We start from the raw sequence: 27,458 nt of genomic DNA on the forward strand, positions 1-27,458 counted from the left end.
TGGGAGGGGCTTAATGGAAGGACTTACAAAGTATGAACATTACATTTAAAATTAGTTTACATCACGGGCCATTTATTTTTGGATGTTGCTGGGGAGGGTTACTGTGTCACATCCCATACACACAATATACCTTTCAGTCCCCAAAATATACCTCGCAAACTGCTGATGAGTTTGCATCATGTACTCCCTCAGAGTCTGTGTACCAGACCCCCCCCCCCCCCCCCCCCCCAACACGGCTCTGGTGCTTTCAGTTTGCCTGACAGGCGGCGGTATAGTTTTCCAACACTTAAGGCCTTGGCCCGTAATGCTAGACTTCTCTCTGTGATGTTATCGGAGCGAGCGGTCGATATCAGCTCGTTAATGGAGCGAGCGTTTCGCGTTCACAAAGGATGTAGATATAACCGCGTTCCCTGTCGCAGGAGAAGGGGGGCAAAAGCTCATCTCCATATCCAGACTCTGCTGAGTCATACGCAAAACGTCCTTCGTCCGCAGCTCCCCCCCCCCCCCGAAGGAGGAGGGCGCCCTCTTAAGACCCCCGTTTGTTAATCATGGCCGTAAACCTTCCCGGAGTCGTCTTCCTGGGCGTCTGGGAAGAAGACGGGCCCGTGCAGACTGTTATTGCGCTGACCCCGGTCGCTTCCTTCCACTAAATCTCCTGATTTACGAGCGCTGGAGCGCTGTCGCGCGGCAGGAACGGTAACCGCAGGTGATCCCCGGGAATCGATTGGCCGGCGGTTGTCGAGGAGATTAACTCGAGCCGAGGCGCGGCCCTGGCCTCCGCTGCGCTCGCCCGCGGGCCGGCCCGGCTGCTTAGAGAGCCTCCGAGACCAGTCTGTCTGCGGGAAGCGGTTAAGAGTTACGAGGAAAACAGCGGCGAGCCGTTAAAGGGGAAGCCTCCTCCGGGGGCCCTCAAACGGCTCTGTGCTTTATGGCCCCGGCTTCACAAGGCCTCGGGCCCCGTTCAGCCGGACCACTACGGCTGCTTGACCTCAACCCCCAGTCACACGCTTAAGTAAGCTGTGAGTTTGTGTGTGTGTGTGTGTGTGTGTGTGTGTGTGTGTGTGTGTGTGTGTGTGTGTGTGTGCGTGCGCGTGTGTGTGTGCGTGTATGTTTTGTGCGTGTGTGTGTCAAGGCTTTTCTGTGCGTTTGTCTATATGTTAATTTGTTCAGTTCTTGTACAAAAATTTGTCATTAATGTGAAGTAAGTTGTCCTTGAAATTACTCTACATTTATTGTTTCTGAGACACTTTGGGAGTGATTTTGAATATGTGATTTTGAATATGAGGATACACCTAAGGTATATCAGCCGGGTTTGCAATGCCCTCTGTACCCGGGTACTATGACTTGGCTCACCTGTGACTGCTGGCCGGTGTGCAGAGTTTTACCCGGTGCCAGTGGCATGAGGCTGATGTGCACCAGTTTAAATTCATCTCCCATTCAGGTCTGTGACATTCAGATCATTGTATAATGGTGACAATGGACAGTATAGGCAGTAAGAATGGCCATTGGCTCAGTACACTGAACGCACCGTTTCATTTTTGTTAAACATTCCAGATCGTACACCTTCTCATAAGCTAACACAGCAGCGGAAACTAGCAATATCTGAGCTGAGCCTAAATTTCTTCCGTTGGACTGTAATGCAGACTGTAATGCAGACTTTAAGCCAAGTGCTCAAACGTTGAAAGTGTATTGAGTGTCGCTTGATTCTCTGTGCTTAATGACTCCAGGGTAAATACGGGGCTAATTGATTACAGGAGATGGAAGCTGAGTGAAGGCTTTGGCAGGTAAAGGTAATTACTCCAGTGAGGAGAGAGGCAGAACAGCACTTCATAAGCCGGATTTACTCTGCAAGGCTGCAGAATCCACGCATATAATCAAAATGACTGTTCAATTTCATTTGTATAGCATTTCTTACAGAGACGCGGTCAAAAAGACGTTTTAAAGAGGAAACTTTGCTGGACTGCTTTATGAGGGGATCTTGTCCGAAACGCTGTGGAAATTTGGGTCCTGTGAGCTGGGTTGTCTTTCGTTCATTTCTGTTCTATTTGTCCTGTTTCGTTTGGAGCTCTGTACCCGGACTGAACGTTTTGCACTGCTTCCAGAGATATCATTAGTATTTTGCCGGATGACTCTCCTTGATTGTTCCAGGTTGCTGCAATCCAAGGCTGTCTGCCTCCTTTAAGGGGCTGAAGCTGAATCAAGAAAGGTGTTTTTTTTAGAAAAACAAGGGTGCTCGCCCTCAGTCCGCAGAAGGATTCTCCTGCGAAAATTCGCACCAAAAAAAGGCAGGAGTAATTTAAACAGGATGAGCGCTCTTTTCTTGGCGGACGCGTTCGATCCCAGGCCGCAGCGATCCTCGCACGGAGCAAAACGGCTTCATCCCAGGCGTATTGAAATTCTGTGAACTGCGAGAACATATTTTACTGTTCTGATAGCATCATTCATTATTCAGCGAGCGCTTTGCGGGGGGAACCACTAATGAACAGATTCATCAAATGATTGAAGTGAGGGAGCTGGTGAATGCAGCAGCTAGGCCCATCTGCATTGATGTTCCTGTAGTGACTCAGGTTTGCTGAGTCTCTATTTGTTTTTCCCATGGAATTTAATAGGTTCCTTGCTGTGTGTGTATGTGTGTGTATATATATATATATATATATATAATAGAAATTCTGTGAAGCTTGTTTAGCAGTTCAGCCCTAACGCATGGAACAGATTTTTTAATCTTACTGAACCGGGAAAAAGAGGGGGACGAAAGTTGGTCTCATTAATCTTAAATACTTTTTGTGATATTTTTGCCTCTGACTGCCATAGATTGAAGCTGATTTATTGTTTCTTGCCCTCCTCACTTAACAGCCACAATACTAACAATATCTTTCGACCCCATTCCGGTTTGAGCACTGTAAGACCCATCTTATTCTTTATAGGCGCCTGTTTTTATTTTATTTGGTTTTTTTAAAGAGCATTTTTGGAAGTCTAGTATCGTTATACGCCCTTTCGCTGCTGTTTTAATGCTTTGTTGCCTGTTTCCATGGTTACGCAGCTGACCTATTTGGGGGGGGGGGGGAATAAAGTGTTTCACCTTCTCCAGCACTGCCCTTTACCTGACAGCCCAGATAAATGAGTGTGATACGGAAAAGGACACAAACACAAACATGCGTTTCTGCGGTCGGGCCGGCCTGTGCCACGGCTCCACCTCGCCTCAGACGCGTGGGGAACGCACAGCGCTATCGCCTCTGGGGCTCTGGGCCTGGGAAACGGCCAAGGACAGGGGGGCTGGGGGGTTTGAGTAGAACAGGCGGGGCTGCTGGTTCTGCTCCGACAGGTTCAGGGTTAGTACAGTATTAGTATAGCCTTTATGAAGCATGTCAACACCTTCATCAGCATCTTAATAACATCTTTATGAATGTTCAGTTTCAAAATGAATCTATGTGAAATATGAGATAACATGTTAGAGAACGGTATTTTAGGTCATGTGACGTAACACAGCTTTGATTCAAGGTCAAGTCCCTGTCCATATAAAATATAAAGATGTCATACTGTGGTAAGGATGATGTTAATCACAGATTATGTGCATGTGTACTTAAGGGTGACCAGTTTTAATTAAAAAATTTATGTCTAATATTTCAGTTGAATTGCAGATAAAATGGAGATGAATGGGTCGAGTGTGACATGGGAGCATATTGATTACACTGGGCTTCAGAGTCACCTCATCAGTGAGGTAATATAGTGGTCATAAAGAAGGGAGATTAACACTCGGCTCATGTCAGGGTACATAGGATGCTTCTAACAAAGTGTTTGGCTGAACAGTACTGGGTGCTATTAAGTCAACCTCGAGATGGCCAGTGACTTGGACTATGCTTGGTACTCTCACTAACCAAGTTGCTTTGAGAATGTTTGGAAATATATTTTTGGAAATGTAAATTCATTGTTAAATAATAAATGTAAGTATAAAAGTTTACCTTTTTTTAAAACAGTGACACATTTGACGAGAAGACTCTCCCTAATAGTATGGACACATACCGCCAAAATTTGGTTTTTCAAAATTTTGGGAAAAGATGAATTTGTCTAGGGGGCCTCCATAACTAAATCAGCCTTCATATGGTTGTTAGCTTGGCAACATATTTTTAAAGAGTGATGTGGTCTAGGGACAAATGAAGCTCCATTTCCGCAGTCATTGTCTGCGGTTATACATCACTGATAATGCGACAGCAACAACAGACCGTGCTGCTCTGCTGTTTATTTTATATTCTCTTCTCCCGGTTTGGAAAGGCTAATTCTCCTCGTCTGCCGGTCTGTGGGACGCGTTCGCCAGATGGAATCCCCCGACTCAGCAGGGATGAGTCTCCTGGCAACCCTTACATTACATTATTTTCAAAAGCACCTGTACATTTTAAATATTTATATAGTTTAATTTCAGCAGGCTGAAAAGAAGAAGCAGTTCTTACAGGTTCCATTCCTCCTGGCACACCTGTCTGGAAGAAACTCCCTCTAACAAAAAAGAAAAAATAAATCTTTCTGTTCTTGTATATGTAGACATAGACACAAACACACACACACAGGCACACATCCTAACTTGCGGTGAGCGAAAATGAAAGCTAATTCCCCATAGCCTGGCAGCCTTTTCGTCTGTCAGAATGGAGGACTATCTCTTCCTGATGAGGAGCACTTGTGTTGCTCTGTTACCCTGGCAACGCGCTACTCTTGCTATCACTCCTGCCTGATTGGCCGCATGGAAATCACTTAGTTGAGATGCCACGTGGGAAAAGCAAATGCGGACAGGCAGGGATGTACTGCTATGCTCTCTAAAGCCCCTGTCTTATAACGGTATTACTGGGAATCAGTGCGCTTTCCAACACGAAGCCAGTGTCGCACAAAAACAAGATATTCATTTAGCTTTTTTATGTGAAATATTTTAAATTGATATTGGGAAGTGGCAAATGCGCGGTAAAGGCAACGAGCCTGGATGTGTCTGCGCTGATGCGTTTCTGCCTCGTTTATCTCCCTGCGTGAGCACTGCGACTGCGGTCCTGATTGTAGCTACGCAGCCTTTCCGGTGGATGTTATTGACAGTTTAAAGGCACCCCCGATTCCCCGTAACACGCGAAATGGTCCCGTTTGCGTGCCGGGCTTACTTCCTACACAATCGCCGCCGCGTTCGGGGTTGCAGAAAGCAGACCCCAGGAGGATCGTTTGATTGGCCTGTGCTGCTGGAAAGAACATTAAGTCTGTTCGCAGCGGTCCCAAAACCCCGCTAACACTCAAGGTCTAAACCACATGCTCCCACAGCAAAGCTCAGCCCAACCCTATAAAACACAGAACAAGGATTCTCCACCTTCCAAAAACCAAAAAACAAAAAAACTAAAATACTTCTGGGAGTGAAAAACAGTTTTGTGGTTACGGGAGAAAAACACTTGTGCTCTTATGAATAAGAATGTCTGTCCAGGAAAAATAAGTTCATCTCCCAATATGACAAAATACATCCAGAAAAAATGATGATCCATAATTTTTGGATGTATTGGATTTTTGCAAATTTCTATATGTTTTTCCTAAGAGGGTCTCTTCAGATAGATTTGTGTTATGATCCAGTATGTTAATTTTTAAAAATTTTAAATATTTATTTATTTATTTATTAAGATTACATTCATATTACAGCCTTTGGGTTTTGGTAGATCAAAGGAACTCTGTAACTGCATCCATAAAAGGTCCACGCTCTCTGGATTTATTAAGGGCGAGGCTGAAGATTTGGCATGCTTCATCCGTGATATTTTTATGCTATAGGGGAATATGTAGCCCATGTTTCTACGCCTGTTTTTTGTTTTACAGTATTATTATCATTGTAATGTTTTTTTTCCTGTGTTTTTTTTTCACTATTTAGCGTTTTAACAGGATGAATGCGTTTCCATGTACACGATTTGCTTGGAGTCATTTAAAACTGATTTTGTCTTGCAGAGCATTTGTTTCTCAAATAAGCAGAAAAGCCTAAATGGGTGAAATGAGGAGTGCCTACTGCATACCAGCATACCTGCTCCTTCACACTTTGGGATTTCATATTTTCACATATTACAATGTAGCTCCCCCCTGGACGCAGGCTAGTGTCACGCTAATGTACGCTAGGGAAAAATATGTATTTTTGAGGCTGGTTTGCATCAAGCAGCCCAGTTGAAAATGAATGTTGTTTCAGTGAGTGAGCGCTGTTCACAGCGACAAGTAATGGCCTCAGTAAAACATCTGAGAATCAGAAATTCACCAGAAGCCAAACAGAAATGTTGACTCACTCATTAATCATGCAAAAATGACTGTTACAGACCTCAAAGTACAAAGTTTGGAGTAACATCAAAAGAAAATAAAATGACAAATGTGATAAATGCTATATCATCAGTTCATAAAAAAAATATCATGAATAAATAAATAAAAATAACAGGAGGAGGACTTGAAAAGGTGAACCAAGGATGAAGTTGTGCCTTCATGCCCCCGGGTAGAGGTGTAGCACACAAAGCCTGTGAGCAGTAGAACCACTGCTCTGTGCTCGCTGTTCTAGGGCTGGCTGTGCACGGCTTCTTCTGATTTCACACATCACGTATGTAGTTTGTATTTTTCTAAAACAGACAGACAAAATAACCTGCCAGGTGTTAAAAAGAAGTAATCTGGGCTCTGTAAATCTGAACCCACACCTCACTACAGGGGCTCCCTAACTGCCTGTTTGAACCTGCCGGAGGTTTGTGAGGGGGAGATTGAGGTTGGTTGCAAAGTACACAGAAACAGTGACTTATACATTTCATTAACAGTGTACGTGCAGTTAGTTTCACAGAAAAATAAATGATTTCTGTATCTGAACACACATCAGTGTTTTGCCACTTCTTTATGTCTACTCACACACCTTTTTATTCACACCTTTTGCTGCTGCCTTACACCAGCTTACCTTAACACCCTTGCCCTAACTTTGATCCCCTTCTCAGTGAGTTTGGTAGTGTTGAGATTCATGCTTTATGTAGTCTAATTTGGTCATTTAAACTGGTATCAGAAAATGGGCATAGGAAGCCAAAATTGTACTTTCCATATTTGCATTAAATTTGAAAACGTGCAACTGTTCTCTTGCTGTCATGGAAAAGTGTCCTGACAGTCATTCCACATGAATGTTGCAACATGCCTGTTTTGATAAATCTGATACCTGAGAGCCACGCTATTGGGAGAAGAGCTCGTATCTGGCTGTATAAGTGCCACATTTAATACATCTGTGCACATTGTGATGATGAGGTCATGCAGATAGACAAGTAGGTTTTGATTTGGAGCAATCAGATATCGCATGTCTTTATTCACAAACACAAACAGACAGCAGTTATATCAACACAGAATAATACTGTCAGGCTGTCACACAGAGAACGTTAGCATTCATATTAATCATAGTTCATACATAATAACGTAATTGCACAGTTACTGAGAGACATGAATATATGCCAGGTATTACAAGACATGTCATGGTAACAAGACGTGTATAAATAGAGTGGACTGAATTGTATGCTCTTGCTTCTTTGTACAAGGTACTGCAAGAAATGAATTGAAAAATGTAAGAACCAACTATATTAGTGGGTGTTTTTTGTAAACTGCAGAAAAAACAAATCTTATTTCATTAATGGCTTGGTTTAATGACATGAGGGATGAGCATTCTACGTGTCATTAAGCTTAAGTCATTTATGCAGTAAGGGCTGTTTCTTTTGAGTGTGCAGTTTGCTTGCAAAAAAAAAAACCAACTAACATAATTCGTTCATAGATTTTTTTCTTCATGTATGCGCATGACATTTCTGCATTGACATGGCCTAGATCTGAGCACTGCCTGATGCTAGTACATCGACGTTAACACAATTCTTGTGTGATGCCCACTGCTGTCATTCTATAAATAAAAGTCAATTTTCCTTTTCTAGGCAGCCATGATAAAGTACCCATTTTGATGTAAATTGTGGTGGAAAATGGGTTGCTGCAGACTATATATAAGCATGCACACACACACACGCATGCACACACGCTCGCATGCGCAGGCGCACATACGCGCACACACACACACACACACACACTCACTCAGGCACACAGCAGTTCTGCATTTGTGTTGATGTGCAGTGTCACATTCAGACCGATGGCCTTTTCGCCCTTGTTTGTGGTGTGTGCCTAATGATCAGACCTCTCCTAAACCCTGCCCACAACCAGCACTTTCCTCTCGGGGGTGTATGAGGTCACACACTCACCCTGTCCGCGTGCCAGAAGGCCGCACCAAAAATTCGATTACGCCTCGATCCGCCTTGATGGGTCCTCCTTGCCTCAATGTGATGTATGGAAGGACTTCTCCACCCCCCCAACCTCGCCCCATACAGCTTAACAAATGGACACTTCAGCTGACAAAACAACACGGGTCCGTGCAGCCCCAGCGGGCAGGCTGCCCTCCCCCCCCATGGGTGCTCTCTGATTGCTTCCACTCCTCCCAGCAGCCTCTCCTCCGCTGTCACCTTAATCAAACATCACGCCGTGTCATCGTCACGGTCCGGAGCGGCCGTCTCACACTTGGTCACGTTCCGCTCGCCGCCGCGTTTATACGGCTGTGTGGCGGCCGCGTGTCTGCCGAGCCGCACGGGCGAAAGGAACGCTCGCATGGTCTAAAAAAAAAACCTGAAACGCCCAGCTGCCTCGGGACTGGCCAGTGATCTTTCGTGTGTCATCATATTGGCCACATTTGCCTCACAAACATGTGCGTCCGCTTTGTAAATGTTATTCTATCTTAACGGTCTCTTCCGATGTGCCTTTTCTGAAATCATCTTAGGAACTCTTTGGATTTGATGTCATGTATGTGGCATCTCTTTGGATCAATGAGCTGCTTCCATCCACTCCTCATGCACTTCTGTCTCTTTAAGTATCTTTTTCTCAAGGATACACGAGCAGCTCCCCCGCCAAGATCCAGACCTGCAGCTTTATAATTACCTGTCTTATCTGTAAGCAGCTGCAGTCCTCTGCTTCCTAAATTGACACCCCTCTCAGTTACTCAGCGGAGCACAAGCCGAGGAATCCTCTCAGGACGGAGACCGCAAGTGCGCCACTGTAAATAATACCATGTGATCTGTTAGATTTGTGCCTTCCATTTACACATGATCCTGTGATGTCATAGTGTGCGTCTTTTAGCCTGTAAATGAGGCTGGCCGGTATGCAGCACGGGTCCACCCTGAGAGGGGGAGATCAGTAAGAGTGTTTGCGGATTGGCCATGACGGTTCTGACGCTGGTATAATCCTAATCAGGGGACTGAAATGAATCCACCGGTTGCGCTCTTTCCCCTCAGGGTTTAAGGGATTTTTATATGAGAGAGACGGAGAGGCGGCTAAGAGCAGCTCTCCCGCTAATGCTGAGTGACGGAGGGAGTCTTCACTCTCCTCAGTGACACTGCAGATTCACTCTCCTCAGTGACACTGCAGATTCACTCTCCTCAGTGACACTGCAGATTCACTCTCCTCAGTGACACTGCAGATTCACTCTCCGAAGGCCTGCCTCCTGAGTGTTCCGCCTTTCGTCACAATCGCGGCATTCGTCACATCGCACGTCTCCGCCCACCATCCCCTCATTCATTTTCCTCCTTATGAGGATGTTGTCAGGGGGCAGGGGAAGTTAAAAAATAGAAAAAAACTATTGTATTGGTTGCTCCATCAAAATTGATTTCAAATGAAATTCAAAACAATAAAATCTTTTTTTGTGTCGTTTCATTGAGTTGATTTTAAGTATATTTGCGTCGGCAGAACAATGCTTACATGGATATTAGTAAAACATGTTTTTGCTCACACAGTTGCTGATGTTTGGAATGGCTCACCAGGGCTTGGATTGAAGGTTGAGCCATTTGAGGGCCTAATGCTCCTTTGATACAGTGCTGGAAGCATTATTAACTGTAGCTATGTGGACAGGCTCAGTGATTTGACTTCCTAGTAAATGTTCTTATGTTTTTAGACCTGATTATATTATTCTTTATTATATTAAGGTTAGAACATTAGAAAAGTTTGGATCTTGGCTTGCTTTGACGTGCATTTTCAGTGAAAATGGATTTTCTTAATCAAATTTGACATTATTTTCATTTCTTACCATATACTATTACTTTTTGGGCTGAGAAAGAGAATATAACATACATATTTGAAAGTTTCACACACACACAATGCTGCCTTTTACATCTAAACATCTTATTTTTCCTTTTTCTCAGGTGCTCATTTAGAGATTCATTATAAGTCGTTCAAAAGTGAGTTTCTGAAACTGTCGATCTTCTCGAGTGGGATAAAACGGAGAAACAAAACTTTTGATTACTGCCGTGGAAAAAAAGCTCTTCAGAGAAATTTTAATCAACATCTTGCCTGGTTGCAGCTTAGACATTATGGTTGGAATATATAAAAAATAATCATTTTTTTCTGTGAGGCATTAGTACATTGAGGTATTTTCAGGAATTAACCAAGGAAACCAGCTTGGCTGGATCCTATTAATAATTAACTTTTAATCAGAGACGGGCAAATGGAAGGTAATGTCTGGCCTTAAAACTGTACACTCTGTGTAACCTAAAGCATATGAAATACACATTTTCCTATTTACTGCTAGTATTACAAGCCCTTCCCAGCTCTTAGGAAAGCTTGCAACACTGCCTTCCTATTCAAATTGTAAAATAACCAAATTATCATAAAAGAAAAACAAGAACCGGCCAATTTTCGAGAACGTGTACACCTTGCAAATTGCGTTCCTGCAGTTTCCAGGGAAATAAACTTTATACAAGTTTTGCATAATGTTTGTTTATATTTCTGCAAAGACTTGATTCAGACAGGAAGGCTGTTATTGGTTAGACCACCATATCAGTCTGTTTCAGTCATTACAGTGCCAGATTTATGGAATGTTGCAAATGTATAATATGTGGTAGATATTGTTTATGTTTCTGGTCAATTAAATTGAGGAAAGGAGGTGGGTAGACCCAGTGCATTAGATGCAAACCCGCAGAGAGTAATATGAATGAGCAAAGGAAGGTTGCACACTCCAGTATATTTCTGGAACGCTTGCATCAGACAGACAGGATGTTTTGCTTATGCCTTCGCTTTGGTTCTTATTAGTTCCTCAGAACGCCTGATTGATGGAGTGCGTGAGCTCTTCCTCCGGTGATGTCACATGTTCTTCAGACTGGCCACATAATCGGCTTCTTCCTGCATGTTACCCATAGTCTATTTTTCTTAACTACAGGAGGCTGTGGTTTAGTAATAGGAGTTGCCAGTGCTGACTGTAGTACAGAACGTCCATTTCCACGGAACTGCACTTGGTCTCGATGCGTAAAATGTTTCCGTTTCAGTGGTAGGGAGACTGAACTTCCCTAGCCGAGTATCCGCAGAGCCTTTTTAGAATCTGTTCCGGTATTGGTGGATTGGCTGTCAACGTGAAAGTGGATATAGGCAACTTGTGACCTCACCACAGACGTAAATAGGCTTGGAAGGGCTGTACACACAGTAAATTAGTGGCATGCCTTCCACTGGGTGGCAGTGGTTAAAAAATGTGACCATTTGTCCTAAGAGAGAACCATAGTGGCTCTGAAGTGCAAAACTAAAAACATTTTTAAAAAATAACAGCCTTCAAGTGGAAATCGGATACATACTGGGCTTAATTTCATTTTTGGCAATGGATGTTGAAATTGTGTGGTGCGTCTCAGGGTCCTGAGTTTTTGTCTGTTTTTTGTCGCTAAGGTCACAAGTTTTAGTTTTCTTTGCGTTTCACACCTTTTTGTTCTTGAATTTTCTTTTTATGCTTGTGTTTTTCATTTTCAAGTCACAGTGAAAACCTCTTGTTTTAAAAAAAGAATGCAAAGCAGGGTTATGTAAATCAAGGGAACAAAAAAAAGTAAACATTGTGTACCTTCAGCTTTCTAATCCACAGCCACGGGCCCTTTTGACTAGGAGGAATTAAATGAAATGAAAGTAGTTGAAAAGAACCAACATGAGAGGGAACAGATTAAATCATAAGGTTCTTATTTGAACAGGATTGATCAACTGATTTAATGTTCATTTGGGCCACCAATTATCAAAACAGCCCATACTAAGCAAGAGACAGGGCGTTTTGATCATTTCCCCTCCAAGCCCATGTATGCACTCTCCCTGCACTTGTTTTTTTTTTGTCTAACAGAATACGCTGCAGTGCATTATGGGAGGCTGCAGTGCCACCCCTGTACGTGCCGCGTGATGAGGTCAGTAAGCAGCGGGATCTGCAGTTATAAATCCCCCGTAATGGGGGATCAGTACGTGATGCCCACAGGCCTCTCTCAGGTGCAGTGGATCTCAGCCCCTTATTTAATCACTGGCTTCAGCTGGGCTCGCCGAGGGACGCTCGCTAATTATCACATAAAGAGAGCCGGTCGCCCAACTGCACTCCCACCACCTTCCTCTGCATGATACTTACTGCCAGAGGCATTTTAAAATCAGGCAGTAGGAGTCGTTTATTTTATATGGGCAAGCAGATGCCCCCCAACCCTCCCCCCCAGAAGATTCTCAGCCTATGAAACATTAACTGTCGTTGCCGATGGAGGGGGGTGATCCTTTAAAAACAAACATAAAAATCAGCTGTCCTAGATTTTTTATTGCCTTCTCATTTGGATGGTGTGTCAGTTGGCATACGATCAGATCGTAAAAATCAGAGCGTATTTTATACACCCATTACAGACTGGAGTGACCCAGTGCCTGCACCCTGTCAGCCGACGGAGGCAAAGTTCCACGCTGCTGAAACAGTGACATTTATGCATTTATACAGCGCAGGCTTTCTGCGTAAAAGGAGGCGAGTTGCGATCGTGTTTCTGCCAGACCTCCCCTCCCCGCTGCATCGTGCCACGTGATTCGTCTAACGACGCGAGGGCTGTTTGGACGGCCGTATGGATTTCCGGAGGCCCGGTCGTCTGTAAAACGCTGGAACGGCAGCGCTTCTGCAGGTCCTCGCTTCCTTCCTGATCGCTAAAGGCACTTGGCACCCCTCAGTTATATTCTACACCCCCCCCCCATCTTAAATAGCTTCATTCCCCTCCAAACAAGCGTTGTAACACACGTCACAAGACACAAATGAGACCCTTTCAATTATTCCGGGGCCTGCTCTCCAGCCCGTCAGCCTGACACAAATCAATGCGCCTGCACGGCTCACCAGGTCCCATTGATTGGAACATATTTGGTGGCAGATTAATTTGTTTTTAACCCGGCGCAATTGGCAGCTCCTCACCCTGGTCTCCTCTCACAATTTTTTGGAGAATTTGGGAATCCAGGAATTCACATTCACACACACGCACACATACACACACACACACACACACAGCATCCACTTTCATTTCTTCATGGTCATCCCGGCTTTTGGCAGCGCGGATCCTCAGGTGGCTGAAGAGGCCTGTCCTTGCTCAGACGGGGGGGTTGTTGGTTGGGAGAGGAGACAGGGACTGTACGGGCTTTTCCTTGAGCACGCGTGTTCTCAGCTTGGTCTGCCTGCTGGCTTTCACAGCTGTTGGCACCTTGCAAAATAGCAGCTTTCCAGACTGAGCAATCTTGCCCAAGATTGCTCAGTCTGGACACACACACACACACACACACAAATGCCTGCTTTTGTATGAATTCCTCCTATCCAATGTTTGCGAGGTTTTTGAGTGGGAAATAAACATTAAGTAATTGTGTGATTGGGTTTTGATTACATTCTACAATACCGTAGAAGGTTTGTGAATCAGGGTGGGAATTGAGCCAGGGTTCAGTTTAGTGTGTACTTTGTTGTTAACAGCTTGAAATATTTTATCAAAGAATACATGAATAATGAACAAGTATTTGTTACTCATTGTTTGCAGCTATCAATAATTGGCACACAAAATCATTTTATGTAAGGGAAGAAAGTGGCCATAAATCTATACAACACTGACAAGAGGGCTTTGTGTTTGAAGTGCACAAAGGCCTTTAATCAGTGCAGTGACACTGTGTGTGTGTGTGTGTGTGTGTGTGTGTGTGTGTGTGTGTGTGCGCGCGCAGTGACGCTTTTGGTGTAGTGACACTGCAGTGATTTCGAATTTAGCATTTCTCCTGATGACAGACTGCCTGATGCAAACTGTTCTCCTCGAGCATCAGCAAGGTACAAACCCCAGGGTGTGGGCTTCATCAGTCATCAGTGTATCCATATGTTCATCAGTCCCTTCATGTGCCAGTAACTCTGTCCCAGAACTATGGAATGTAGAGGAGAATGGTGCACTTTACTGGGGGGGGGGGGGGGGGGGGAGTGGTGTTAATCCAGTGCATTCTGCGACACGCAGAGCTTTCTGTACTAGGTCCGGGTGCCTGGCAACCCGATTAGCATCCTCATAATAATTTTTCCACATTAGCCTATCGCCGCCTCTGCTTTCCGCGGTTTCCTGGGCTAACCGTTCGCCGCGTCTGACGAGGCGGTCACGGCTAAGTGCAGTACAGGGTGACGTGAGGACCGCGCCGAGAGCAATTTCGCTCTCCGTCTCCGCAAACCTCCGCTCGGGCGAATCCCGTTCCGTCGCCGTTTTTCCCTTAAAGGCAGCCTTTAGCGCTCTTCTGGCTCCGGGCCCAGCGTGGGCGGGCTTTCTGCAACTGCTAATACGCTATGATTGAAGTCATAATAAGCATTCATTCGGAATAAGGCAGGTGCCATTTGAATGAGAACAAAGAGTGGCGTAGTTAGGACAGTTGGTCCTTTTCATGTAGGTTTGTGCGTGTGCGTGTGCGTGTGTGTGTGTGTGTTTTAGTGGTTCAATTTAAATGATAATTTTTTCAAAGTTTTCATGATTTAATGTGTAATTCAGTGAGTGATTGTAGCAGCTGCATTCTGCGTACTATATTATCTGCTTAGCTGTATTCACATAGCGCAATTTAAACAATTATATTGATTGAATTGCAATGATTAAAACAATGGGTTCTGAAGTTCCAGAAGTACCAAATTTCCTTAGAAGATGCATCTTTCCAGTAATTTTTCTATTTATACAAATGTACATCTTAAAAGTATAGTGCACTTTCTGAGTTTTCAAAAAAAGTTTTAAAATTATTTCAGTTTTGGTGCTTGTATTGAATTGGCCAAGACAGTTTTTCCTGTGCAAAGACAGATATTTTAGATGTGTAATGTAGTTTCTGACAGCCTGCTGGCCTTAGAATGGCTGGTGTACGGGCATCAAACGGGTTTGTGGTTTATGGATTGAAGGAAATGAACTTCAGCTAACTCCAGTTGAGCTTGTGCAGTAATGTCATGGCTCCTGATGTTGTGGGCGTATTGCCCGATTTATTTATTTATTTATTTATTTATCTGTTATTTCTCAAAACGCATTTAGTCTCATTTTTTGGTTGAAATTATTATGGCGCCTGCAGCCTGAAACTAGTGCTCAGGGAAAAAAGTGGTGCTGATTCAAATGTCAGGAGTGGTGCGCATGGGGAGAAGGAAAGAGCTGCACGACAGAGATGACCTCAAAGCAGCATAAATCAACAGCCCTGTGCTTGTTCGGTTCCGACTTCCCGGAAAAGAAATGACTAAACGGACTCAGTCACTTTCACCAGCTAAGCAACCCAGAACTATTGAAAATGCGGCTAGTGGGTCTCAGATCAGCACACCTTCCCTTTCTGACCTCAGAGGCACCTTCTGTTGCACCTTCTCATCCCAGCTTGAATAACTAACGTTCAGTGACGTCGCTGAAACTCTTCTGTTTCACAGTCGAACGTAACTGGAGATTCGGTTTGTGAGTAGCTTGACTGTCGTTATGCGTACGAGAACGCAGGCGGGGAGGTCACAACCCCGTGGCCCAGCAGGCCGTATCTGAACCACACCTCCCTGGACCTTGGGATTGAAGAGCTCGCCTCCGCTTGTGAACCAAGAAAATGAATGCATGCGTAAAATAATAAAAACTGAAATTTATGTTTATAAATGTAATAAAATGAATGTATTCACTGAGCAAGCTGTCTTTTTACTGTATTTTCTTGCTTCAAACCCATCGTCAGCCCTATGCTAGCCACTGTAAAGCCGATATGTCGTCAGAAAGTTGGGTAAATATCTAAAATATCCTCGCACTAAAATAACATAAACACACTAAAACTGGAAATACTCTCAAAAACTTCAGAAAGGGAACTATCTCTGAATAAATGCACTGCGGCACTCGTGTGCATGTGCACGAGTTTGAGCGCCTGCGAGAACGCGCAGTCCCTGCGACGCACGTTTTTGATCGTTTCCCATATGTTTTCTGTGAAAGGGGGTGAAAAAAAAGCCAAAAACGAGGATGTGCGGTTTTGCCTACTCCCTGGCTTTATTCCGTCCCAGTTGTGTTGTGTGTCAGCACCAGCACAAATGTTCATGTGGGAAATAAAAAGCGGCGCTTATTGAGCTGGGTTTATATGAACTGCCGCTGAGAGGGACGCCTGTAAGGCCTTGTGGGCTTTGCAGCTCTCTGGAAAAGAGAGCACTCTCAGCCACGTCTGAGGCTGTTTGCTCCAAAGCTCCGCGCTCCTTCATCTGCCAGTGGCTGTTAGAAGAAGATGACGTTTGATAGCAATTTGCCTCTGCAGTTTATTACCATACAAAGCACTCTCTCTCTATATCGCTCTCTCTTTCTCTATTGCACTCTCTCAGTTTCCTGTTCTCTCTCCATTGCACGCTCTGTCGCTTTCCTTCTCTCTCTTTTGTGTTCTCTCACTTTCCTTCTCTCTCTATCGCTCTATTGTGCTCTCTCTCTTTCCTTCTCTCTCTCATACTCTGTAACCTGTAACTGTCCTTGGCAACTTTTGTGCTTTTGTATAGAGATTGGCATCACGCCAGTTCTCGCATTGTTCCAAGTGAGATGGCCCAACCATAGAGGGAGAAGAACAAGCAGACAGTGAAAGGCAATGAATCCCGAGCCATTGTTGTCTGTCCTGGGCATCATGATAATGCTTTCCAACTCAATACCAGGGAGTGCTTAGATGAACTCCGTGCACAATGCACTCACATAAGATATGCAAGCAAGTGGACGGTTTTACTGGATTGTTCGCTCATTGTATGGAATCATTTAAAAGACTGCTGCATATTTCCTGAGAAACAAAAACTCATGAATGCAACGTGTATTGTTTACCTTGATGTAAATAATGACAGATTCCTTCCTGTATTGTGAACTGGCACTATGCATGTAAATGCACAAATGCTTTGTCTCTTCAGTCTTCACAAAAAACGTGACAAGAAGCATTTGCTGTGATTTGTATTTTTTTAATCTTAAGGACAAGTCCTTTGAATCCCGGGCTTAGTCTGAATTGTATTTTTTCTTGCCCGTTGCTGCGGTTTAAGAAAAGGCTCTGTATTTTTGTCAGTGACTTGTCAGTATAATGTGTCCCCGCTCAGTGTTCCAGAAGATTGATTTATACTTGTTTGTCCAAAGACATCAATAAAGAACCTGGCTCTCTTTGCCATTGTTCGGGAATTACTTTTTGGCTTAAGAGAGATAAATGCATTTATTTATTTTTTTGGGTGAGGGGGTTGAAGGAAAGACCAGCTTTTTGTGTTGCATTAGTTCCCGTGTTCATTTAAAATGACAGAATGAGATGCTGGGGGTTAACAGTGAGAAACTGCTTCTCTGTGCTCCTCTCAATGAGTTTACACTTCCAGGTCACGCCTCCTGTCTGTTCTGGCCTCCTGGTGGTGGAATGAGCTTCCCACTTCAGTCAGGGCAGCAGAATCTATACCCATCGTCCGACGCAGACTGAAAACTCACATCATTAGACTCTACAATGTCTCCTCTTTCTTTCTTTGATAATGATAGGTATAGCTGGGTGAATATAGCTTATCGGTGTAGTGGTACTTGCTTTTGTTACAATAAGAGCAACTGCAGCATCAGTGGTCGCACTAGCCCATGGAAAGCTGCGTCTTTGGAACGCAGGACATTTCTCAATCTGTGTTTTACTCCAATTCACTTGCGCTCTGATCAAAATAACAATTTCTGCCATATGCCAACTCACAATAATAACACAATAAATGTATGTCTTTCATAATATTGTTATGACACTTGCGACAGGAGCAGGATGAAATGGCAGGATTATCAGGATGAAATGAACTACAAATGTTTTTGCCTTCTGACACAAAACAAATTTTGTTATGTTCTCCATTTGTATTCGCAAACAATACCCTGTTCTATGAAAAGAGAACATTCCACGCCTTGTCCCAGACAGTTTTTTAGTGGTCAGTGGTGGATATTATAGATATTTACTGAAGATTTTGATGACCTGCTGGTTTTATAAAGGTTGATATTGGGGGATTTGTGGTCTACAGCTAGACAATACACTTCAAGAAGCTGCTAACTCCAAAACAACTTGTTCAGCAATGTTACGTCTCCTGAGGTTGCGCGTGTGAATATAACCTGATTATTCTTGATGAAATAACATCTTGTTTTTCACCTGGAAAAATTTCCAATGGTGCATGCAGCCGGAGAGCGGAAGAACTACCGTCATTCTATAACAACTGATGTTTATGCTTATAATTCTGAAGGAGTGTTATTGTCTGTTCATATGTACCTCCTCTGGAGACATAACATCACCCTAAAAAAAAACTGCTTTTTGCAGTTACTTGAAGCACATTTTCTTGCTTTAGCCCACAAACCAGGACTGCTCCCATATCAGCTATTATAAAGTTGGCAGACCATCAGAAGCTTCTTATATCTTAAATATTGTTGCACACAAAAACTGTCTCCTGATACCCGTGGGTAGGTTGGGTGCTCGCCCCACCCCGCCGACCGTACTGAGATGTATGTGAGGCGTGCCAGAGTAAGTGAGTCTTCAGAGACCGTGTGAAACCGTGCGCTCTGCTCTCCGTTTTGGCTCAGAGCTGCCTTGGTCGCCTCGGTAACCGTGAGATATGAAGTATGGAAGGTGGCGTGGGCTTTGCTGTCCCTTTGTAACCGGACTGTTTGCATGTGGGTTCCAGTCGGCCTTGCTCGTGATTTTCATTACAAGATGTTTTCTGTTTAACGGCTGAGCCCGTGCGCGTCTCCTGCCCGTGCGTTACGAGCGTCCTGTGTGACGCTAAGCAGCCTGCTGCAGCCCGGCCAGGTTATTACGTCTCTTATCCGAGCCACGGAGGATCGGTCACGCAGAACGCACACGTGACGCGCGCGGTATTCCCATCGCCTCGTAGACTGTTGTGTGCCACCGAAACCAGTGTTTTCATCTCACTTCTACTCGTCGCAGAGCGGCAAACAGACGGCGGAAGGAAAAAAATTTGATTATGGAGAGAAAGCGGTGCCGTGCTTTCCACAGCGGCAGACTCGGGCCGTCTCTGTGATCCTCTCCAAGAGCAGCAGACCGCCACAAGCTGTGGGAAAGATTGTGTTGGGGATTTTTTTCTCTTCTTCTCCAAAGACAGAAGTGAGTCTGGTAAATTAGTTTTCTGGCGGTGCCCTCGTTCGATGACGAATGGCTGGCGATGAACGCTTCCATACGTCGGCTGTTCCTCGTCGCCCGACACCTTTTCAGAAAACAGGGCCCCCTCTCTGTTTCCCTGCCCTGGTACGCTGGAGGCCTGTATTTCTGCGAGAGCACGTTGTAAAGTATCCATGTGCCAGCAGAACTAGGGTCCTAAGGGTGTGTAAAAAAAAAACTGTAAATAAATAAAACTAAAGATATATAAAAGGAAAGCTTGATTGCAAACTTTGAGTTGGCTTGGCAAGGCCAATGTTGAAATATGTATGTTTGCTCGCAAGAATTATAACTAACAGGAAACTAAATATTAGTTTGAGTTGAACTCGCATTGATGTTGCTGTTGCTCACCTCGCCAGAGAGTTTGTCCGTTACAAGCTTTTCAGGAGAGGCTGTCTATCTGTGGCAGCTGCAGAGGCATGTTGTTCAGATTCTGGCCTGGCTGAAAAGCTGTAGGAGGAGTAGCAGAAATATTGATGTGGAAAAGGGACAAATAATAAGGAGGGCAGTGAGTTGGTTTTTCAAGCCTAATTAATTATAATAAAAGAACAGGCCTTTTTTTCTTGGGTAAGTGCTGAGTATGTGCACGTGTGTGTGCTCACCTCAAATCGTGGGAAGTGTGGGGACATCCCTCCTCCCCCCCCCAGCCCCCCGCCTCCCCCCAAGTGGTTGCATGTGTGCATATCGCATGCCTTAAAAGCAATCAAAGACGTTTGCAGTCAAAAGTGTTTCCTCCTCTGTCCTCAATACCACCCACTCACACCCTTTTTTATATTTTGTATAAAATATTTAGTGATCTCCGTATTTGATCACTTTCACCATGGAGGAAAAGCGATTCCAAGGTTATGAGCCCTGTCGGCTTGTCATTTCACTTTGCTGTACTTGTGCTTCTTCACCTCCGCCATTGTAGTAGTTCGCTAAAAATGCTATGCTAAAGCCTGGTCTCACTCCACAGGCTCTAGCCACACCCTCCCCTCCTCACACAGAAAAGCATGCCACACACAGAAACATCCCAAACACATTTTAGAAGAAGAAATGCAGGCAGAGGAGCACAAATTTAGCAAATGTGCGCGAAGACGGAGATTGTCAGTGTCGTGGACATGACTGAGCATGGTTACTTTCTAATATTTTCAAGGAAAAAATTCCTGCATAGTAGGCCTTTAACCCTGCCCTTTCCACCCCCCTCACCCACCTGCTGGCGCTTCTCCTCCTCCAGGCAAACCCACCATCCGTGAGAGCAATCAGGTAACCAGCGTACCAGCCACTTTGCTAATTAGCATCATTATCGCGTTAAGGCGGCTTGTTTCGCCGGGGCCACGGGGGGATCGCGCCAGCGAAGCAGAAGAGCTCGGGTTCACCTGCAGGTCAGCCGTCTCGTCCTGCGGCCCTCTGTCTGAGAACGCCGGCGGCAGTGGGAGACCCGCTGCCGTTCCTGCGCCAGCGCCAGGCTCCCACGGAGAGGGCCCCGTGCTGCTAAACTCAGCCGGGCCGGGTGTTTACCGCGCCACGGGCAGCCTGTTTATCTGCTGCAGGGGCACTGTGCCAGACGGAGATACCACAATCAGGACGAGGGATAGACGAGACTAGACAAGCCAATCGCATGATGTTAAAAAAATGACATGATATTCTTTCAGCTGACCCCTTGGATAAGTCAAGAAAAGAAATTTCAAAGATTAATTATTAAGTCACTATGTAAAAGAAACTATTGACATTCCCAGTGATCTTGGATACTTCTGTCATTCTCCTATGAATGACATCTGTTTTGGTTACAGTCCTGCACTTATATGCTTCACTACTTGCATGCGTCTCATTGAGTAGTGAAGTCCGGTCTTTTTTTTTTTTTTTTGCGCGTTCCTGGTGCTGCTCAGCTGGAAGGGAACAGGCCAGGTGTGAGCCGAGGCAGGGGCGTACAGCGGGGCGTTCAGCGGGGCTCACGCCTCCCTTGTTTTTGGAGTAACGGGTAAAAAAATAAAAGGAAAGAACGGAACGCAGCTGGCAGGGTTATTACTGCCCTGATGTGGAATTAATCATTGTGAGCCCAACCTGGGGGGAGCGGAGTCGGCAGTGGGAGTCATTAGTGGCCCTCTGTGCCACGTCCCTCCCAGACATGCTCTGTGTCTCTGTTAACTCCTCCTGCATAGATGGATGGTTTAATTAAAATGAAAGCAATCCGGAATACCGGCATTAAACGGCTTAATAACGTGTGCGCCCTGGATTTATAATGAATTTATTTAGGTGTAAGCACGCCCCCTCTCCCGTACGCATACACAAGTACACACACACACGCACGCACACACACACACGCAGGCATGCACACACACAGACACACAAATATAGTTGCACACGTGCACACCCACGCGCACACACACACACACAGATAGACACACACACCAACGCACCCACGCGCGCACGCACACACACTCACGCACACACACACAGACACACACACACACACAGATAGACACACACACCAACGCACCCACGCGCACACACACACACAGATAGACAGACACACACATACACACACACACAGATAGACAGACACACACGTGCACACACACACACACACACACAGCGTGATCGTGCTGGGTCCCAGGTGGTAGCGATTTCATGAATGGATGTGCATCCGCCGCCGTCCTGCTCATCTGGACTCCGCTTGCCAGAATTACCGCCAAACAAGGCCATAAGATTCTGGGCGCAGGCTGCTCCGGGCTCAGGCCGCCAGCGCTCAATTGTGAGGCATGGACTTCCAAGCCCATAGCTGATCTCTTCAAACTGGCGGGAAGCGGGCCGGGGGGAGCCAGTGGAACGGGCCCAGATGGGTCCCTGTGCAGCGCAGTCAGACGACTGTGCAAGGCCACGGCTTCATGGCACGGGGCGGCAGTGTAGCATAATGGGTAAGGAGCTGGTCTTATAACCGAAAGTTTGATTCCCAGGTTGGACATTGCTGTTGCACCCTTGAGCAAGGTACTTAACCCGCATTGCTTCAGTATATGTCCAGCTGTATAATTGGCTGAAATGTAAATGCTATGTAAAAAGTTGTGTGAGTTGCTGTGGATACGAGCGTCTGATAAATGCCTGTAATGTAATGTGACGAAATTCTCCCCAATGCCTCACGTACAGGCTGGGTCCAGGGAAGTGCAGTTGTCTCAACAGATGATACAGGTCAAAGGCATGAAATGTCAAGTGCACTCTTAAAATTTTACCCCTGAGTATGAAGTCAACTTTGTGTGTGTGTGTGTGTGTGTGTGTGTGTGTGTGTGGTGTGCATGTGCATGCGTGTGCGTGCATATGTGTACACATGCATGTATCAGAGGGATACAGTTTCTGTTCTCTATTCATGGAAAAACAAAAAAAATAGTGAAAAACAATTTAGAAAATGAATTATCTATGATTGCTCCATACTTTGCAGTATGCATATTTTCTTGTGATAAAAAGGTGGCATTTGGTATTTTGACAGTTGGAGATGAACCAACACAGTATGACTGCTAACATAAAAAAAGTGAAAAATGTAAAATTGTGCGTGCACTGCTGCTGCTAACAATGTCTTTGCTGATACGATATTTTTTAAAGACAATATAACGTGTTTAAATAAAATTCCACCCTGACGGTATGCGACATGAGGAGTCTCCAGGGTCCTCTCCCATGATTAGACTTTGTGTTCTCGTGTTCATACTGAAATGTGGCATGTTTGTGTAATTGGGAGCGTTTGTGCTGTAGTGTAGATGCCCTTAATGAGGATCTGAAGCCAGAAGAGTTGTCAGCCTTCCAGAAGTGCTTGTGCTTACAGTACCCAGGGCCGACTCCCTTTGCATTACAGTCAGGCGCCCAAAGCGCTTACCTTAGTCTTCTGTTTGAATATGCAGACTCCAGCACTGGCAGAATAAGTCCCACTGCAGGGGGGGTATTCTCTCTCTCTCTCCGTCACTTTCTCTCTGTCACACTCTCTCTCTGTCTCGCACTTTCTGTCTCTCTCTCCCTCTGTCTCTCTCTCTCACACACATGCAATTAATCTCTCTCTCTCCGTCTTACACTTTCTCTCTCTCTCTGTCTCACACTTTCTCGCTCTCCATCGCTCTCTCCATCACTCTCACGCACGCACACAGTCTCTCTCTCTCACGTACACACACTCACACAATCAATCCCTCACACATACACATGAAATATCTCACACACACACACCAACACCACACACACACACACACACACATACACACACACACAATTTCAATCTCTCATTCTCACACACATACACAGAATATCACACACACAAACACAATCATTCTCTCTCTATCTCTATCTCTCTCTCACTCTCACTCTCACTGTCTCTCTAATATCTCTACTCCCTCCCACAGCACCCCTAAACTGTATGGCTTTCTGTATGGTGAAAATATATAGTCCCAAATACTCCTTTGGATACTTTCTTTAGTACTAAAATTTTAGTTGCCTTTTTCATCAAGAAAAGCAAAATGTCTTTAGTCTTTTTCCCAAGCTGTGCATTTTAGAAATGAAGAATCTGCAGTAAAAATGGAAATCCCTCCCTCTGTCTCTTTCATCTCCCATTGTTTCTGGGTTCCATGCAACAATAAACTGCTCCAGACAAAGTAAGACAAAGAGCCATTTGTATGAGGGAGCAGGCGCTGTGCGGGATTGTCTGTTTCCTGCCTGCAGTCAGGGAGAATTACTCAGCGTAGGCAGCGTGAGGGACGTGTGCAGGAGCAAAAGAGGCTCATAAAGGAAGCTCTGAAGCCAGAGACGGCCCTCTGTGCGGCTGCTCGGTAACGCACCTGACTGGGGCGGGGTTCTGCCAGCCTGCCATCAGGGTTTGATTGACGGGTGAGGAGGCGGGGCCTTCCCCCATGTGAGGAAATGAATGTGTGAGTGTGTGAATGTGGGAGTGCGGAATGAAGGTGAGGGTTGGCATGGCGGCACCTCCGTCTGCTATGTGGGAGACTGTTTTCTCTGTGAGGGTCGGAAATGCTGCAGGCTTGGCGGGAGGGACAGGAAATGAGCTGGGTGTCCATAACCAGAGTTTATAAGAACACATGTTTACGTCAGACCATCAATAACTAACTACTGATTGGATGTGACATCTATATATGTGTCCCGTATACGTTTACTTTTTTAGTAAGTAAGTACTTTTTTAGGATATGACTGCAGTTAAACCACTATGGACCAATATCCATGGTCACAGAGACGCATTGCATTTTTCATTAAATTCACATCTTAGGTGAATGTGAATCTCGGGAATGTAGGGAGGGTTGAGAATGGAGATGGGGTCGTTTTTGATTGTAGACACAGTTGCGAAGCAAGGAAAGAAATCCTGAATAGTATGCCTTTGATTGACCTGCCTGATAAAAAATGGTTTAAAAAATATATATACAGTATATAGATACACACATACGCACACTGTAGAACTGAAGAGATGCAAACATTTTGAATTCAATCTGAATCTAATCAGTAACTGTTCTTAACTTTTTTTTCCCGTAACTCAAGGGTTTGTTCAGTGCAAATGGTTTTTATCCCATTTTCCTAATTTACTTAGGTGATTACTGAAGTCGCTGATTGCCCAAATTGATAAGTATAAATCTAATTATTTGACTGTGCTGTTAATAGGACTTACACTGCAATGGGTTTACCCTCTTAGATGACATTATTTCACCTCTTCCAGAAAAATACATATATAATGCAAATTAAGAACTCAAATACCAAGGGATGTCAAGAGGTCACTTTTTAAAACGAGCAACTCGGTCAGAGTTTTGTGGTTCTGTGAATGGATTGAATAAATTATTTTCTTGCTGCAGTTATTTTTTTATTTGTCTTCAGGCTCACTCTGGATCCACAGGGAATGGGTTTTGTTATTTTTGTGTAAAACCCCTTTTGGTAAAAATGGATTCGGTGATATTTTAACTGTTTCCTGTTCTTTCGACAATTAAGGCACCAAGATTCCTCAGGTTATAGGTGTGTGTACATGTAATCATGGCTCTGTTTGCATGCAAATATGTGTGTGTCTACATGTAAATGGGCATGTGTGGGTGTGCGCACACATTTGTGTGCATTGGTGGATGTCATTTCTTTGTGGTTAAGTATTCTTAATATATTCTCCACTAAGAATACTTATCTATGTAGCCTACATTGTAGCCCAGTTTATTGTGTCTGTTACCCTTGCGTTCATAGTTCAGTAGTTTGGTTCTGAATTTAAATGGTGGATAATTCCACCCTGTAGGAAAAACTACAACCCCCCAATTTAAACGGGGTCTCACAGAAAGCTCCTTCACATTTCATTTCTCCCCCCCCCCCCCCTCCTGCAGCTACACTCGACAGGTTGTCGGGAACGGGGTTCGAGCTCAGCTGGCTAACCCAGAGGTGAAAGTGAAGGAGGCCGACCCAGTGATCAATCAGATCATGGACAAGCTCAAGCACATCAATCAGGTGAGGCGCGCCGGAGCTGAACCCTGATGACAGCCTGTCCCGGGCGTCCCGCGCGCGGGGTCACCCCGCTCATCGCCCAGAAACCCTCCGTGATTGACAGCTGAAACGGCACATTCCTCCTTTTCCCTCCTTTCATCTCTCTCTCTCTCTCTCGCTCTCTCGCTTTCTCTCTCTCTCTCTCTCTCTCTCTCTCTCTCTCTCTGTCTCTCTCGCTGGTGTGCTGTCCCGGTCAGCTGAGACCCTCCCGTCCCCGGTGGGGGGGGTAGGATGGGGGCCAGTCACCGCTGGCGAGATCTCAATTTCTGTGGGACCCGCCTGTGCACCTGTAACAGCGTCTCAGGATGCGCCAGGAAGCACTGCGCATTTACTGCTCCCTAAAGATGCTGGAGATGTCAGGACGGAGACAGAGCACTGCTGCAGTTCTGCAGGGCGGTTTGGATCACAGCTGGGGATTCTGTTGATTGCGTCTGTTAATTGCTCCAGCGCTAACACCAGGGAGGGAGAGAGGGAGAGAGAGAGAGAGAGAGAGAATACATGCAAACGAGATCGGGTGAGATTAAAATGAGATTCTATGAAATAAACATTCCCATTAGAATCTGGTCAAAAATCTTTGACCGTGTCATCCAGCCTATCATGTTAGATGGAAGCGAAATATGGGGTCCACTCAGCACGACTGCACTAAATGGGAGAATCAGATTTTTTACAGAATTATGTAAAAGCAATACTAAAAGCATACAAGTACATAGAAATGCCCCTAAAAATACATGCAGGGCTGAATTAGGCAGAGTTACAATTCAAAAAAAGGCATAAAATTTTATTGAACATGAGTCCTACAAACTCTAAATAATACTCTAAATAATAAGCTAAATAAAAAAATTAAGTTACACAAAGGATGTGTGGTTTTGCCTGGGAACAGTGCATACCACAGCTGTCTCCACCTTTCTGTGGAAGGATGGACAGACAGACAGACAGACAGACAGACTTCCTCTGCCACCTGTTCTGTCTTTGCGCTCATATTAGCACTGGCTTAAAACAATCACTGAAGACATGCTGTGTGACAGGAGCGATTAGTTTAATCACTCACGCGCCCTTGGGAAAATGGTAATGCCTCTCTCTCGCTCATATTCTCTCTCTCGCTCTTGGTATCTGTCACTCTTGCTCTATCATACTTTTGCTCTCTCGCTCGTATTCTCTCTCTCTCTCCCTCTCTCTCGCTGCTCTGTGTTTTTCCCTCCACCTCTTCCAGGCTGTAGTGAGAGATCCTGCTTCAGTCTCAGGTGTGCTTTGTCAAGGTTAAATAAAGATGAGTGAAATGGGGAAGTGCCAGATTCACACACGTCTCAGTGTAGTAATTAAAGCAGTGCAGAGAGCTGCAGTATTTAACCTTCTCGCTGGTAGAGCTCTGTGGGTAGTGCAGACCACAGCGCTCCGCTCACGGGGGAAAGAGAGAGAACCGAAACCGCTCTCCAAGGGGCTGGAACACGGTCCCGTCTTCAGAGCTCTGAACCACAGGTCTCCTGCAGTCCTTTCTTCCATCTGAAATACCCTTCTGTCCTCTATCAGAGCACTGAAATACCCTTCTGTCCTCTATCAGA

The 27,458-nt window shown here is 45.0% G+C and overlaps 1 protein-coding gene across 1 annotated transcript in view; it reads left to right on the forward strand.

Annotated features, from left to right (window-relative positions):
• The window catches only part of gpc5a (glypican 5a), a 154,165-nt gene that overhangs the window by 42,851 nt on the left and 83,856 nt on the right, over nt 1–27,458 (forward strand). The window contains exon 6 of the mRNA XM_035392835.1: nt 25,743–25,863. Coding sequence (XP_035248726.1) covers nt 25,743–25,863 — 121 coding nt within the window. The remainder of the gene's footprint in view (nt 1–25,742; nt 25,864–27,458) is intronic.

Source organism: Anguilla anguilla, chromosome 15, assembly GCF_013347855.1.
Source record: "Anguilla anguilla isolate fAngAng1 chromosome 15, fAngAng1.pri, whole genome shotgun sequence".
Classification (NCBI taxonomy): domain Eukaryota; kingdom Metazoa; phylum Chordata; class Actinopteri; order Anguilliformes; family Anguillidae; genus Anguilla; species Anguilla anguilla.